Below are 13,825 nucleotides of genomic sequence, written 5' to 3'. Positions count from 1 at the left end.
GTAAATTAAAAATCAAGAACCTAAAGAATAAATTACAAGAACATGAAGATGGATTGAAGGGTAAAAATAAAGTTAAAGTAAAAGACTTATAGAAAACTGGACAGTCACAGAAAGTGTTTATAATACTGGGGAGTAAAAGAAGGCAGTTGGCCTTGGGCATTAAAGAAAATATTAAGGTTGAAGATGAATGTGAAGAAAAGAAGGAAAATAAATTATTTCCAAAACCATGTAAACCCCAGACATCTCTGTGTCCTTCCATTGCAGGCCTGAATGACCTCTCCTCGACTGGGTATCCTTTCCCTCCCCCGGGGTACAACCCTGGCAATCCGGCTGGCCCACCTCAACCACCTCCACCGCCACTACAATTACGTGTCAGTGTCTGCTCGCAACTCGGACGTGAGAGGACGCTGGCGTTGCTTGTTCGCCGCTTCTCCGTCTGCGTTTTAACTTCTCTTGCCTTGAAAAAAAGTGTTCGATTTGACTGCTGGATCATATATAGCCTACTGTTCTGTCATAACTGTGTGATGATCGCGTTGTTCAGTTTTTCATCCGGCTACTCACCATTTCTGTGGATCAGCTGTCTGGGGCTAGCTACCTGTCAGCTGTTAGCATCGACAGCCGCCGAATCCCGTTTTCCCCTGGGTTTTTGGCTCGGACTTCCACCTCTCTCGCCACCTGGATTATCCCTAAACCGGATTGACTGTTGCCTCGAGGGCCGAACTGTCCGTGAGTTAGCTCCAATCATTGCACCGCGGAGTGCTGTTGCCCGAGGCTCGGTAGCTAGCCGGTTAGCTGCTGTGGATATGGTGCTTCAATACTCCGCTCTCCAACTTCGGAGTTTTTTCAGCTCTGCTGCACCAGTCTGCCTGGATGCCATCAGATCATCAGGACTCTTGCAGCGCCCCCGCTACATACACAGATCATCCCGCTACAAATTTATTCACACAAATTCTAGTATTCCTGTGGTACAATCGGCTCTGTACTTCCGTGTTGCCTGTCGACGTCATCTAAACACACGTCACGTGCGCACCAGCTGTCTGAAGCCCCTGGCCTGCTCTGACAGTAGCACTCCTCCTGTCTCCTCTGCAGCCACCTTCATGCTGCTCAATACCCGCTCCCTCAATAATAAAGCATTACTCATCCATGACATCATCATTGATAAGAAACTTGATTTCTTATGTTTAACGGAGACATGGCAGAACCAGCAGGATTTCTTCGCTCTCAACCAAGCTACTCCCCCAGGCTATATTTACCTCCATAAACCTCGCTCCACGGGCCGCGGCGGCGGGCTGGCTGTTATCCACCGAGCAGGTATCCGGGTCAGGGAGATTCCCTCTCCCAATATCACATCATTTGAGTGTATTACATTCTCGCTCTCCGGATCACCTCTACTCCAGGTTGCCCTGATTTACCGCCCCCCCCAAAGCTTCCACCACCTTCATGTCCGAGCTGAGTGAGCTTCTGTCCTCTCTCTGCTCTAAATCACCTTCCACCTATCTGCTGGGAGATTTTAACATCCACGTCGACTCCTCCAGCTGTAGCTTTGCCAAAGAATTTCTGTCACTTCTGGACTGCCTCAACATAACACAGCATGTCCAGGGCCCCACCCACTCCAAAGGTCACACGCTGGATCTAGTCTGCTCCACTGGTGCCCCCCCCCTCTCATCTGCAGCGCCTAGACCTGGCAGTATCAGACCACCATGCCATCATCTTCACCATCCCCATCCCCCTGCCCAAGCAGCGCCCCAGGCGCACAATCACCTTCAGAGACACCAAATCAGTGAGTGCATCAGCCCTATCAGACCTCCTCATAACCCACATGGCCCCGGCTCTCTCCGACACCTCGCCGGACGTGTTGGTGGCCCGCTACAACACTGCCCTCTCTCTCAGCCTGGACTCTCTGGCTCCCCTCAGAAGCCGGACGGTGTCTTTTCTCCGCCCGGCACCATGGTTCACCTCTGATCTTCGCACAATGAAGCAAACTGGTCGTCGGTTGGAGCGGCTTTCCAGACGAACTGGCCTCACCGTCCACCGTATGGCCCTGGTGGACCATGTAAGGTCCTACAAGGAGGCTCTCTCCAAGACCAAGACCGCCTACTACTCCTCCCTCATCACCTCACAACAAAATCACCCCAGATCCTTATTCTCCACCATCAACCGACTGCTCCGCCCCCTCCCTGCCACGCACACTGCTGAAGCTCCTGACCTCTGCTCCAAATTCCTCAACTTTTTTCAGGCTAAGGTGATCTCCATTCATCAACAACTCCTGGTGCCCGCCCCCTCCCCCTCTCTGCACTGGCCCCTGACACAGAAATGCACACTCCCGGCTCAACCCCTCAATCCCCAATGCTCTCTCTCCTCCTTCTCCCCAGTGGATGTTCCACTGGTCTCGAAGCTGGTGACCAATGCTAAGGCCTCCACCTGCTCCCTTGACCCCATGCCCACGGTGCTGGTCAAGGCCTGCCTTCCCACCCTCTGCCCCATCATAACAGACATCATCAACTCCTCTCTGTCATCTGGTATAGTTCCCTCCTGCTTCAAAACCGCCTCCATCACTCCCATCCTCAAGAAGCCTGGTTTGGACCCTGAGGAGCTGAACAACTACCGACCGATCTCCAACCTTCCTTTCCTTAGCAAAACTTTGGAAAGAGCAGTCGCCGCCCAGCTTCATCAACATCTGTCCAACCATGAGCTCTACGAACCCCTACAGTCAGCCTACAGAGCACATCACAGCACAGAGACCGCCCTCCTCAAGATCACTAATGACCTCCTTCTCGCTGCTGACTCCGGAAAAATCAGTATTCTCATCCTCCTCGACCTCTCTGCTGCTTTTGACACTGTTTCTCATACAGTCCTCCTGAAATGCCTCTCTAACAACCTTGGCATCACTGGCACAGCTCTGTCATGGTTTCAGTCCTATCTATCAACCAGGTCTCAGTTTGTTAGCATCAGCGGCTCATCCTCCCCCTCGGCCCCAGTCAACCATGGTGTCCCCCAAGGCTCCGTGCTTGGTCCCCTACTTTTCACCATTTACATGCTCCCCCTTGGCCAGATCATACGTCAATTCGGTCTCAATTTCCACTGCTACGCTGACGACACTCAGCTCTATCTCAGCACCTCACCATCCGCCCAGCTCCCTCCACAGTCTTTGGTCAACTGTCTCCACGCCATAAAAACCTGGATGACAGCAAATCTACTCAAACTCAACAGTAAGAAGACTGAGCTCATGGTTGTGGCCCCCAAAGCACTGCTCCGGAAGGTTGGGGATCTCCTCCTCCACATTGACGGCTGTTCCATCTCCCCGTCTCCCGAAGTCCGTAACCTGGGTGTCATCCTTGACTCCACTCTCTCATTTCAGTCACACATCAAATCCGTCACTAAGTCTGCCTTCTATCACCTCAGGAACATCTCCCGTCTACGACCATCACTCTCTGATTCCGTGGCCGAGACCCTCATTCATGCATTCGTCTCCTCCCGGTTGGATTACTGCAACGGAGTCCTGTTCGGGGTTACCAGTAAAGCCCTGGACAGGCTCCAGTATGTGCAGAACTCGGCTGCCAGGGTGCTCACTCACACCAAGCCCTGGCAGCACATCACCCCCACCCTGATCCACCTACACTGGCTCCCAGTCAAGCACCGTATCACCTATAAACTCCTTCTTCTGACTTACAAATCCCTCCATGCCCTCGCCCCCCAATACCTGTCTGACCTTCTCCGCTACCACACTCCATCCCGGAAGCTAAGATCATCTGGACAGGATCTCCTCTCCACCCCCCGCACCAGGTTGCGGACTTTTGGTGACAGAGCCTTCAGTGTGGCATCCCCCACCCTCTGGAACTCTCTCCCCCCCGAAATCCGCAGCGCCCCAACCCTGGACATTTTCAAAAAAGCCCTCAAAACGCACCTTTTTACCAAGGCTTTCGCCACTGTATAGTTAGTTTAATAGGTTTATTTTTCCGCTACTTCCCCCCCCCCCCCACCCCCTTAACCTGTCTGCCTTTTTTCCCCTACTCCCCCCCCCCCCTACCCGACTTGTAAAGCGACCTTGGGTTTCCTGAAAGGCGCTATAAAAATATTATTTATTATTATTATTATTACAAGCCCCAGCCATGCAGTCCGTCAACTCCAAGCTCGCCACCCCCATCAGCCCCAAGTAGATGGGGACAACAGCGGGATAAACAAACCCGATGCCCAAGCAGGTGTTTGGGGGACACACCTCAGTAATGCCTTTCTCAACGGACTCACAGACACAGCCCAAGCTACGCAGAATACTGGCCGCTCACAATACCGAGGGAGAGGCAGAAGAGGTTTTCCGAGGCAGAAGACGAGAAGCAAGACCTTCATTTGACGAAAGATGTTTCAAGTGTGGCAGTGTTGAACATTGGATTATGGGACTGCTCACAGAACACTGGCAGTGGAGGCAGAGGGGGACAGCAATCATCATTCACAATCAGATGAGAGGAAGGGGCCCGATCGAGCGAGACAGAAAGCAGCACCAGGGAAGTGACACACACAAACACATCATGCTATTGAGTAATTGGAAAATGTAGAAGACATGTCTGTGGTTAAAGAGGGTATATATTTGAAATATGACAGTGAAACAGAATTTGAGAAATGTCCCACACTGACTTTGGCTGTCATGGGTGTTGATTTTCCATTTTTTTGGTTGATTCTGGGGCTACACATTCTGTGGTAAAAAGGGCAGATTTGCCTGATTGCAAATTTAGTGGTAGATTTATTCACTCAATAGGAGCGGCTGGGGTAATTGTAAAGGAGAAGTTTTTGTATCACTTCAGAGTAGAGATAACGGTGATGATAGTCATCCATTTGCCACATCAGTCAAAAACAGTTTCCTTTTATCATCTGTCTGCCCAATACATTTACTGGGCAGAGATCTGATTCTCCGGTTCGGCTTAGACCTAATTTTTCCACAAATGAGGGTCTTAAAGTCCGGCAGCCATCTCCTACGATCGTTCAAAAACTGGCATTTGATGATAAAGAACTGGTGAATGTGTATCAAATTGCTGCTGACATATCCTGATACTCAGGCGTTGTTGCGTTTGACTGATCAACGTGGTTTTCCACCTGCTGTGTTCATGGAGGCTTCTCATTTGCATTGTACTGCTAACGTTGTTGATGATCCGTATGATGAGAGTTTCCTGTTAGAATGTGTGAATGATGAGCTCATGATTAAAACTATGTATTGGAGTTTGCTGCGCAGCGCTGGTTCCTGTTGCACTCACACCCACACAACACAAACTGTGTCAAATCCCAGGGGCGGTCCACACATTTCACTAGCCAGGGGCCCCACTGATAGATGGAGGGATTTGTGTCCAATCGTTAAAGATTGGGAGTCAGTCACTGATTGGGCACCTACACACACAGAATATGTCATGTATTCTATGTCACGTGATGTGTATTATGATGAAAATGTGCACAAACGTAGCCGTTCTGCACACATTGCTGTTGGTTGAGGATGATGAGGTAATTCTCATATCTCTGAGCTTCCTGCCGCGCTTTCAGATGTACCATACTCACTCTGGGCAGCTCACAGATATGAGGTAGTGTTAATGTCCACGTTCCGTCCAAATCAACCCCCGTACCCATTGAAACGTGAAGCTGTTGATGGCATTCGGCCAGTGTTTACCTCTCTGCTTAAACAAGGGGTCATTATTCCGTGTAACGATTCCGGTACGCACTCCAGTGTTTCCTGTCAAAAAGATCAGAGACAAAACCTCCTGACGAGTGGAGATTTGTCCAGGATTTACGAGCTGTAAATGCAGCTGTGCATGCACGCTCGTCCCGAATCCTTATCTGATTATTTCCCAAGTTCCAGCCTCTGCAACATTTTTTACTGTCATAAGATCTCTCAAATGCATTTTTCAGTTTTCCTGTACACAAAGACAGTCAATTTTTGTTCACATTTGAATATAATGGTAAACCTTACACATTCACACGTTTGTGTCAAGGCTACTGTGAATCTCCTACTGTGTACAACCAGGCATTGTGTACAAGGTTGGTCTCTCTCCAAGTTTCTAAAGGCACTGCTCTCATACAAAGAGAGAGTTGATGACCTCAACTAGCTGATACCATTTCCTTGGTCACAAGGCCAGTTTGTCAAAACTCCAATATGTACAAAGAACAGTTACATTTTTGGGTCATGTCATTTCAGGAGAGGGGAAAAGCGCTTTCAGATAAGCGTATTGCATCATTGGCTGCTCTGTCAAAACCTGTCACTAAGCGACAGATGATGTCATTCTTGCATATGTGTTCATAACACACGGCTGTTGTTATGCTTGCTGTGATGTTACATTAGTCCGTTCTCTGCTTGTAATTATGCCGTTACAAGATTTCAAGTTGTATTTATCATCTGAATTTGCCGAAACAAGTTTAATATTCTGAAAGCCAATACTTTGTTTATTCGAAAACAGATGAAAACAAACTGTCTTTTATACAAAATGGAAGTATTATACAAGTAAAACTACATGTTGCTTTAATCCCATGTAATTGTAGAATGAACACAGTCTTCCTTTGTATAAGTCAGGTGTCTTGAGTAGTCAAAATTACCTACAAATCATTGTACACATTTGTAAATATTATTTTCCACTTGTTACCATTGTGAGTCTATTTTTATGCAGCTCTGCGTGATTTTGTAGCTACAATTCAGACTAATACACTACCAGAGGTGGAATAAGTACTCAGATATTGTACTTGAGTAAAAGTACAAGTACTCAGATCTTGTACTTGAGTAAAAGTAGAAGTACCAGAGTGTTACAGTAAAAGTCCTGCATTCAAAATGTTCCTCAAGTAAAAGTAGAAAAGTATTCTCATCAAAATATAGTGAAAGACAGTAAAAGTAGTCGTTGTGCAGATTGGTCCATTTCAGAATAATATATATGATATGTTTTATAATGATTGATCATGAAAGTGTTCTCAAAGCTGGTAAAGGTGCAGCTAGTTTGAATGACTTTGTATACTGCAGGGTAGCTGGTGGATTTACTCCAGGTGGAACTAAAGTCTGATTTAACACTTGATTGGATTTCATATCGTTCATCCAGATATGTGAAGTAGCTAAAGGTATTAAATACATGTAGTGGAGGAAAAGTACACCATGTACCTCTGACTTATGTTCACTGCCAACCTAAAAGTACCTACAAAATAGTAATCAATAATGTATTGAAAAGTTATTTGGCTGATTGTTTTTATATCGGCTCAGCCAGGTTATATGGGAGGCCCAGTCTACGTACACTCTAAAAACAAATGCCTTGGCTTAACAAAGAGAATCAAGGCAATAGGTTGCATCGATGGTTATTGAGTTAAGACAACTTCTAATGACATTTTGTTAAAGCAACAAAGTTATCTGAGTTAGGGGAAAGGCGTTTCCTCTACAATCAGGTGTTTTCAATTACCACTTACTTAATCATTGGTAGCATAAACACAAGTTTTTAAGTTGATTACTCCAAAAGTTCCAACTTGTTTTACCGTATGATTTAAATGTAATCTTAAGTTGTATGTACTTAATTACCACATGTTGAACATGGACAGATGTTTTTAAGTTGACAACCATTTGTAAATTAAGTTGCTCCAAATAATATTGTATTCAATAGTTTTTTTCTCTTAGCTTGTTCATGTTTTGCCTTTAAAGAAAGAAATTAATTGATTCCACAACAAAAATATTAAGCAATTCACTTTTTATTTTTGAACTACAGTTGTTTATTTCAACACATGATGTTTCAATCAGGAGAGTTTGAATTTCAAGTTGTATTTGAATGACAAAAGATGACACTCACCTTAAAATGTCCTTTGTATATTTCTATTTGTCTTAACTGTGGGAACTTGTCCAGGCATCTTAAGTGGGAGTGGACTTGAAATCCTTAACTCAAGGTGTAGAACAATAAGTTATCAAGCCAATTGCATTACTTACTTCAACTTGAATTTAGGTTGAAGTAAATTAACAACTTATAAATTAATGTTTGCAACTTAAAATGTTTATCTAAATCAATTAACTCACATTTTTATCTTGCAGCCATGCTTTTAATTAAGAGGAGGGAAACAAAAAAAAAAAGGTGAAAGGTCGCCTGAATTCGGTTTTTAGACGTACAGATCACTCATTTTGAAATATTAAACTTAGTTTTCTTTTCTTTAATTTTTCATCCTCGTGTAGAATGCTATCACGAAACACACATTTGGTTGTTTATAGCAAAAATAACATCTGAGTTAATGTGAGGTAGGGAAATAATCATTTGAGTATGTGCATATAAATATGTAATTTACAACAGCTGTAAGATACTTGAAAAGCTTGAAAATGCACCTTGAAAATTCTTGAAAAGTGCTTGAATTTGACTTTGGAAAAGGTGTAAGAACCCTCTTATGCCTTTGCCTGAAGGTGACGAACACGACTGTGTTGCCGAACTTCGCATTGTGTGCACACCTAGACCGGACTTAAAAGACGTTCCTCTGACCAACGCTGACCTCATTTTATATGTTGATGGGTCTGCCTTTCGCGACCAAGGGGTCACTAATCGGGTGGGTTTTTCTGTTGTTTCAGATTCTGCTGTACTCCATTCTGGACCAATCCCATCACCTCTCAGCACAAGCAGCAGAGCTCATCGCACTAACTGAAGCCTGCACGTTTGCAGAAGGCAAAACCGTGACTATTTACACTGACTCACGCTATGCTTTTGGGTATAGTACACGATTTTGGGGCTATTTGGAAGTGTAGAAATGTCTGAAATCTGATGGCAAACCAGTACTTAACCATGTACTGGTTGCAGGCTTACTAGACGCCATTCTGCTCCCATCTGAAGTTGCAGTCTGTAAATGTGCCGCACACGCAAGCAGCACAGACCCAGTTTCCCTAAGAAATTGGGTCCGCTAATTTACCTGCTGACTCAGCCGCAAAGGCAGCCGCTCTGATTCCTCTCGCACCTCATGCACAATCATTTGTTAAAATCCCTGTCTCCTCCTTCACTGACTAAATGTCATCACTGACTTCCATGCAGCAGCTAGCTACACCAGTTGAGAAGGCTCAGTGGAAGGCTGTTGGGGCTGCTTTTGACCCAACCTCCAGCATCTGGGTTGGTCCAAATTCCAATCCATGTCTCCCAAGACATTTCTTCCCTCATTTTGCTAAGTTGACACATGGGTTGGATCATGTGTCAAAAGGGGGGATGTTAGAGGCTATAAATCAGGAGTGGTTCACAAGAGGGTTCACAATAACAGCTCAAAAGCACTGTGAAGCATGCCTAATTTGCATTATGCAAAATTCTGGTAGACCAGTAAAGGTTACAGGACCCGGAGCACATCCACCTCCCACCAGGCCATTTGAGCACCTAATGCTGGATTTCATTGAGCTTAGCCCATCAGAGGGTAAGAAGCACTGTCTGGTGGTGGTTGACATGTGGTCCAAATGGGTTGAAGCTTTCCCAGTAAAAGCACAGACAGCAAATGCTGTGGCAAAGGCACTACTGAGGGAAATCATCCCTAGATGGGGACTACCAGACAAAATTTCTAGCGACAACGGTTCACATTTTGCTAATGAGGCCATTACGCAGATAGGAGAATACATGGGCATGGACATCCGAAAGCATTGTGCTTATCATCCACAGAGTGGGGGTGGGGTGGAAAGAGAGAACGGCACAATAAAAAACAAACTAGCAAAATGCTGTGCAGACACAGGTCTGTCATGGACACAAGCTCTGCCCATTGTGCTGATGTACATGCGGATGTGGGAAAGAACACGGAGCCAACTCAGCGATTTGAAATCCTTTTTGGGGCTCCTCCACAGATTGGACTCAAGGCTCCAGGATGTCCTCTTCCCTCCACAACTTTGTGTGAGGATGCTATGTTGTCATATTGTGTTAACCTGTCATCCACTTTAGCGACTGCCACTGGTCCACTTCACCATCTCCAACCCGGCAACTTCGTGCTGGTCAAGGATTTCCGGAGAAAGAGCTGGAAATCCAATCGTTGGCAAGGTCCCTACCAGGTGCTTCTCGTCACCCAGACAGCGGTCAAGGTCGCCGGGAGAGCTACGTGGGTCCACGCCAGCCACTGCAAGGTCCTAGTCACCAACGGAAGCAGACGACAACAAGTGACGTGTCCTAGTCACCAACGGAAGCAGACGACAACAAGTGACATGTCCTAGTCACCAACGGAAGACGACAACAAGTGACGTGTCCTAGTCACCAACGGAAGACGACAACAAGTGACGTGTCCAAGTCACCACCAGCACCACACTTGCACTACATACACCAAAACACACTACACACAAGGTGTCACGAGTGAGTGCCAGCTGAGCGGTTCCCTATGCTCTCTGGTTCCTCGTTTGTGTTACCGGTGTGCGGAGTCTGACTGTCCGTGTCGCAAAATCGACCGAGGGAATACACACACACACCCCATGGAGCATTTCCCCCTCGTGATGAGGACTCGCCTGGAAAGGCGACAACGCAACCGTGAGCAATGTGGATACTACTGGAGAGCCTGGACAATCATAAAATGGTTCCTCTGCATACTTGCCATGATAGTTGTGTTAGGACTAGTCCTATATTTTATGTATCCATGGTCAGCACACAGCATGTCAGCCAAAATCGAGGTATCTAAGAGGTACATGGGGAAAGCAGGGTGAAAAGTAGGGCGAACCACATGGGCAGAGGGGCTGGTCAAGACAGGGATTGGTAACATTACTCTAAGAGATGGGGAAGATAGCACAGTGCAGTTAGACCCGTGCAACTACATGCATTGCCCCGACCCTAAGAAACTGGGGTGGGCAGACGCCTACATATGCTATGTCGAGAGTGACAGTCACACGGCCACTCACTGCTCGGGGGACTGGACTTTTGTTTTATGGACCACCGCGTACACCGATTGGGGTTATACCCTATGGGACGACAAAACAAACATCAAAGAGAGATTGTCTATCTCCAAGGTCAATTCATCGAGCCCCGTTATCTTGTTGCAACTACAGGCTGCCCAGATATCAGACAAGGGTTATTATGTTGTCTGTATGTATGTATCCGGCATGTATCCGGCGTGTGGCACATTTTACATAGACATCGCGCCCAAAACTCAGACCCCCGAAAAGGGTAAGCAGCCTTTGACGCAACTGTTGACATCCATAGGTACATCTACATTTCTAAAACGTAACCTATACATAGGCAATAACGACCATAGCAACATTGATGTGGTTCAGACCAGTAATGGGATCACCGGTAACATCTGGTGGCACACCCTGACGATCATTCTCGGCCTATTAATCAGTTGTACCTGTTTGATTATCCCAATACTGAAGAAGTGCGTTTCCAGCATGGTATCCTCTGCTTTCGTTCAGTATGCTGCTATTCCATTACACGACAATCCTTTGCGCCACAGTGAGATAGACCAGCTAGAATCAGAAGAGTCTGATTTCGACACTACAATATAATCATGTGAATCGAGTTTACCCTCCTCTTATGCTTACATTATATTGGAGTCTGTCCTCCACAAAAACAGCCAGTTTTCTATGATATATTTGTGATGTGTTTACTTAAACCAGCGATGGAGTGTATTCATTGATGTGTTATATCAGTCTATCCTGTCATTTGTTTTTGTATTGATCAAGTATGATCAAAAGGGGAGAATGTAGTGGACATTTTTATTATATCCTTATATGCTTAAACCAAATGCTTCTCAACACATTGCAAAACACCTATATCATTTCCTGAGATGTGCTGTTTTCTTCTCATACTCCACTGTGGGTTTATTCCCAAGCACTTCAAGGCCACAGAGCTGATTTGGCTACTAGGTTGAGACTCACACAAAGTCACACAATAACTTCCCTTTTCTGAGAACCGTTATACTATCTACAGCTCAAGGACAGGTGTCTAATAACAATATGACCGTGTGAAGACAGATTTCTGAACTTCCCATTCTTTATTGTATATAATCTTTGCTATTTTTTATATCTGCGCACACTCACGCAGACTATGCTATACTCTGTGAGACCTGTGTCTATGTATTGTATCTTATGTATTTGAAGCTTCAAATAAATAACCAGAAAGACAACTCTGTCTGATTCACCATTTATTTGTTTTGATCACTCTGACTTGTACTCTCCACAGTATTGGGTCTCAGATTTCCATAACTGTGTGTGTGTGTGTGTGTGTGTGTGTGTGTGTGTGTGTGTGTGTGTGTGTGTGTGTGTGTGTGTGTGTGTGTGTGTGTGTGTGTGTGTGTGTGTGTGTGTGTGTGTGGTGTGTGTGTGTGTGTGTGTGTGTGTGTGTGTGTGTGTGTGTGTGTGTGTGTGTGTGTGTGTGTGTGTGTGTGTGTGTGTGTGTGTGTGTGTGTGTGTGTGTGTGTGTGTGTGTGTGTGTGTGTGTGTGTGTGTGTGTGTGTGTGTGTGTGTGTGTGTGTGTGTGTGTGTGTGTGTGTGTCTATGTCCCTGCGTGTTAAGAAGAACCAATGTCTTTATAGGGATGTTTCACTATATGTTGCACATAAAAGGTATAGTTGATCAATGATTATTTCGTTGTACAACAATCAATAGTAATGAGTAAAACATTACCTCTGCTCTCAAGCAGTCCTACAGCAATGCTTTGGAGAAGTAGAATCTTACAGACAGAGGACTCTTTGACAGAACGCACACCCATTCCCCTTAAACATCTTTAACACACACATTTCATCTTTAACATCATGCAGCCCACCACACGAATGTCACATGTTCTTCCCTCTGAAAGCTATACTTGTATATGTTTAAACTTCATCATCTCATGACATCCATAGGAGTAATAAACTAACAAAGGTTAACTGTTCTTATACCCTAAGGCCTTCTCTGAACTTCCTCCAACCTCCGAAGTCAGCTCACAATAACATGAATACATCTATTGATAAGTCAGACCGACCATTGTCTCTCTAACTGTGTGTGACTCAATCGTCTCATGCTCTTTTAAGAGTCTTGCAGGATATGAATTATCCCATTTACAAACAATATATACGTCTGCATATGAGCACACATACATTTCCTCCTTTTATTCATTTAAGTTTCCAGATCATACAAAAAACTCTTACAGATAACCTACTGAGTTCCGCCCTTGAAAGCCCAAAATGACTTTCTGAAAAATACTTATCAACGGGTAATGATTTTACTCAAGGCAGAAATCACAGGTTGTACTGTACCTTACCTACTCACAAATAGCCACAAAACCACCTTTTGATTATAACACAAACGTGGAAGAAAAGACCATTTGCGCTAATCTACTTCTACTTAAAATGGGACATCATTTTGGGAATATATATAAAAAACCTCTCTATAATTAAGAGGAAAAAATAGACACGTTAAACACACATCCTATATATCAGGTGACATTAAAATGAATATACCAGAAATATGCTGTATTACATTTTCTGCTATAACACGTACTTTACTATCCACCGCTGTTCATTGTTCAAGATTGAAATGTAAATGTCCAAGACGGTTTTCTGCCCCTCTATTCACATGTTCCTTTCATACGTGATGGTTTCTTCATTCTCGAAATGTTGTGGAGCAGAAGTATAAAGCTGCAGGATTAGTCTCAAGTACCTCAAGATTGTCCTTAAGTACCGTGCCTTGTAAATGAGCTACTGTCTACCACTGTTCATTGTTCATTGACCTATTGTGAGTCGCCTGGGATAAAAGCCTCACATGGAAATGTACATTTAGCAAGAAGTGGCCATTATTCAGATGGTGTTTCTGCCCCTCTGTTCATTCTCCCATTATCCTCCACAATCTGCCTAGAAGTATTTTCATGTTGTAGCTGTTCAACATGGTCATTTTAAAATGTGTTAACGATATACTGTACATGAAAGACTG

At 44.9% G+C, this 13,825-nt stretch overlaps 1 protein-coding gene across 1 annotated transcript in view; it reads right to left on the bottom strand.

Moving 5' to 3' along the window:
- Window positions 1-1,099, bottom strand: part of LOC117535445 — a gene marked incomplete at its 3' end in the record, with an annotated part of 31,994 nt that extends 30,895 nt beyond the window's left edge. The window contains exon 1 of the mRNA XM_034199900.1: window positions 1,023-1,099. Within this exon, the coding sequence (XP_034055791.1) occupies window positions 1,023-1,099 (77 nt within the window). The remainder of the gene's footprint in view (window positions 1-1,022) is intronic.
- Between the last annotated feature and the right edge of the window lie 12,726 nt (window positions 1,100-13,825).

Source organism: Gymnodraco acuticeps, unplaced genomic scaffold (genome assembly GCF_902827175.1).
Source record: "Gymnodraco acuticeps unplaced genomic scaffold, fGymAcu1.1, whole genome shotgun sequence".
Taxonomy (NCBI): domain Eukaryota; kingdom Metazoa; phylum Chordata; class Actinopteri; order Perciformes; family Bathydraconidae; genus Gymnodraco; species Gymnodraco acuticeps.
Note: the sequence above shows the minus strand (reverse complement) of the source record. Positions and strands in the feature narration are given on the sequence as shown.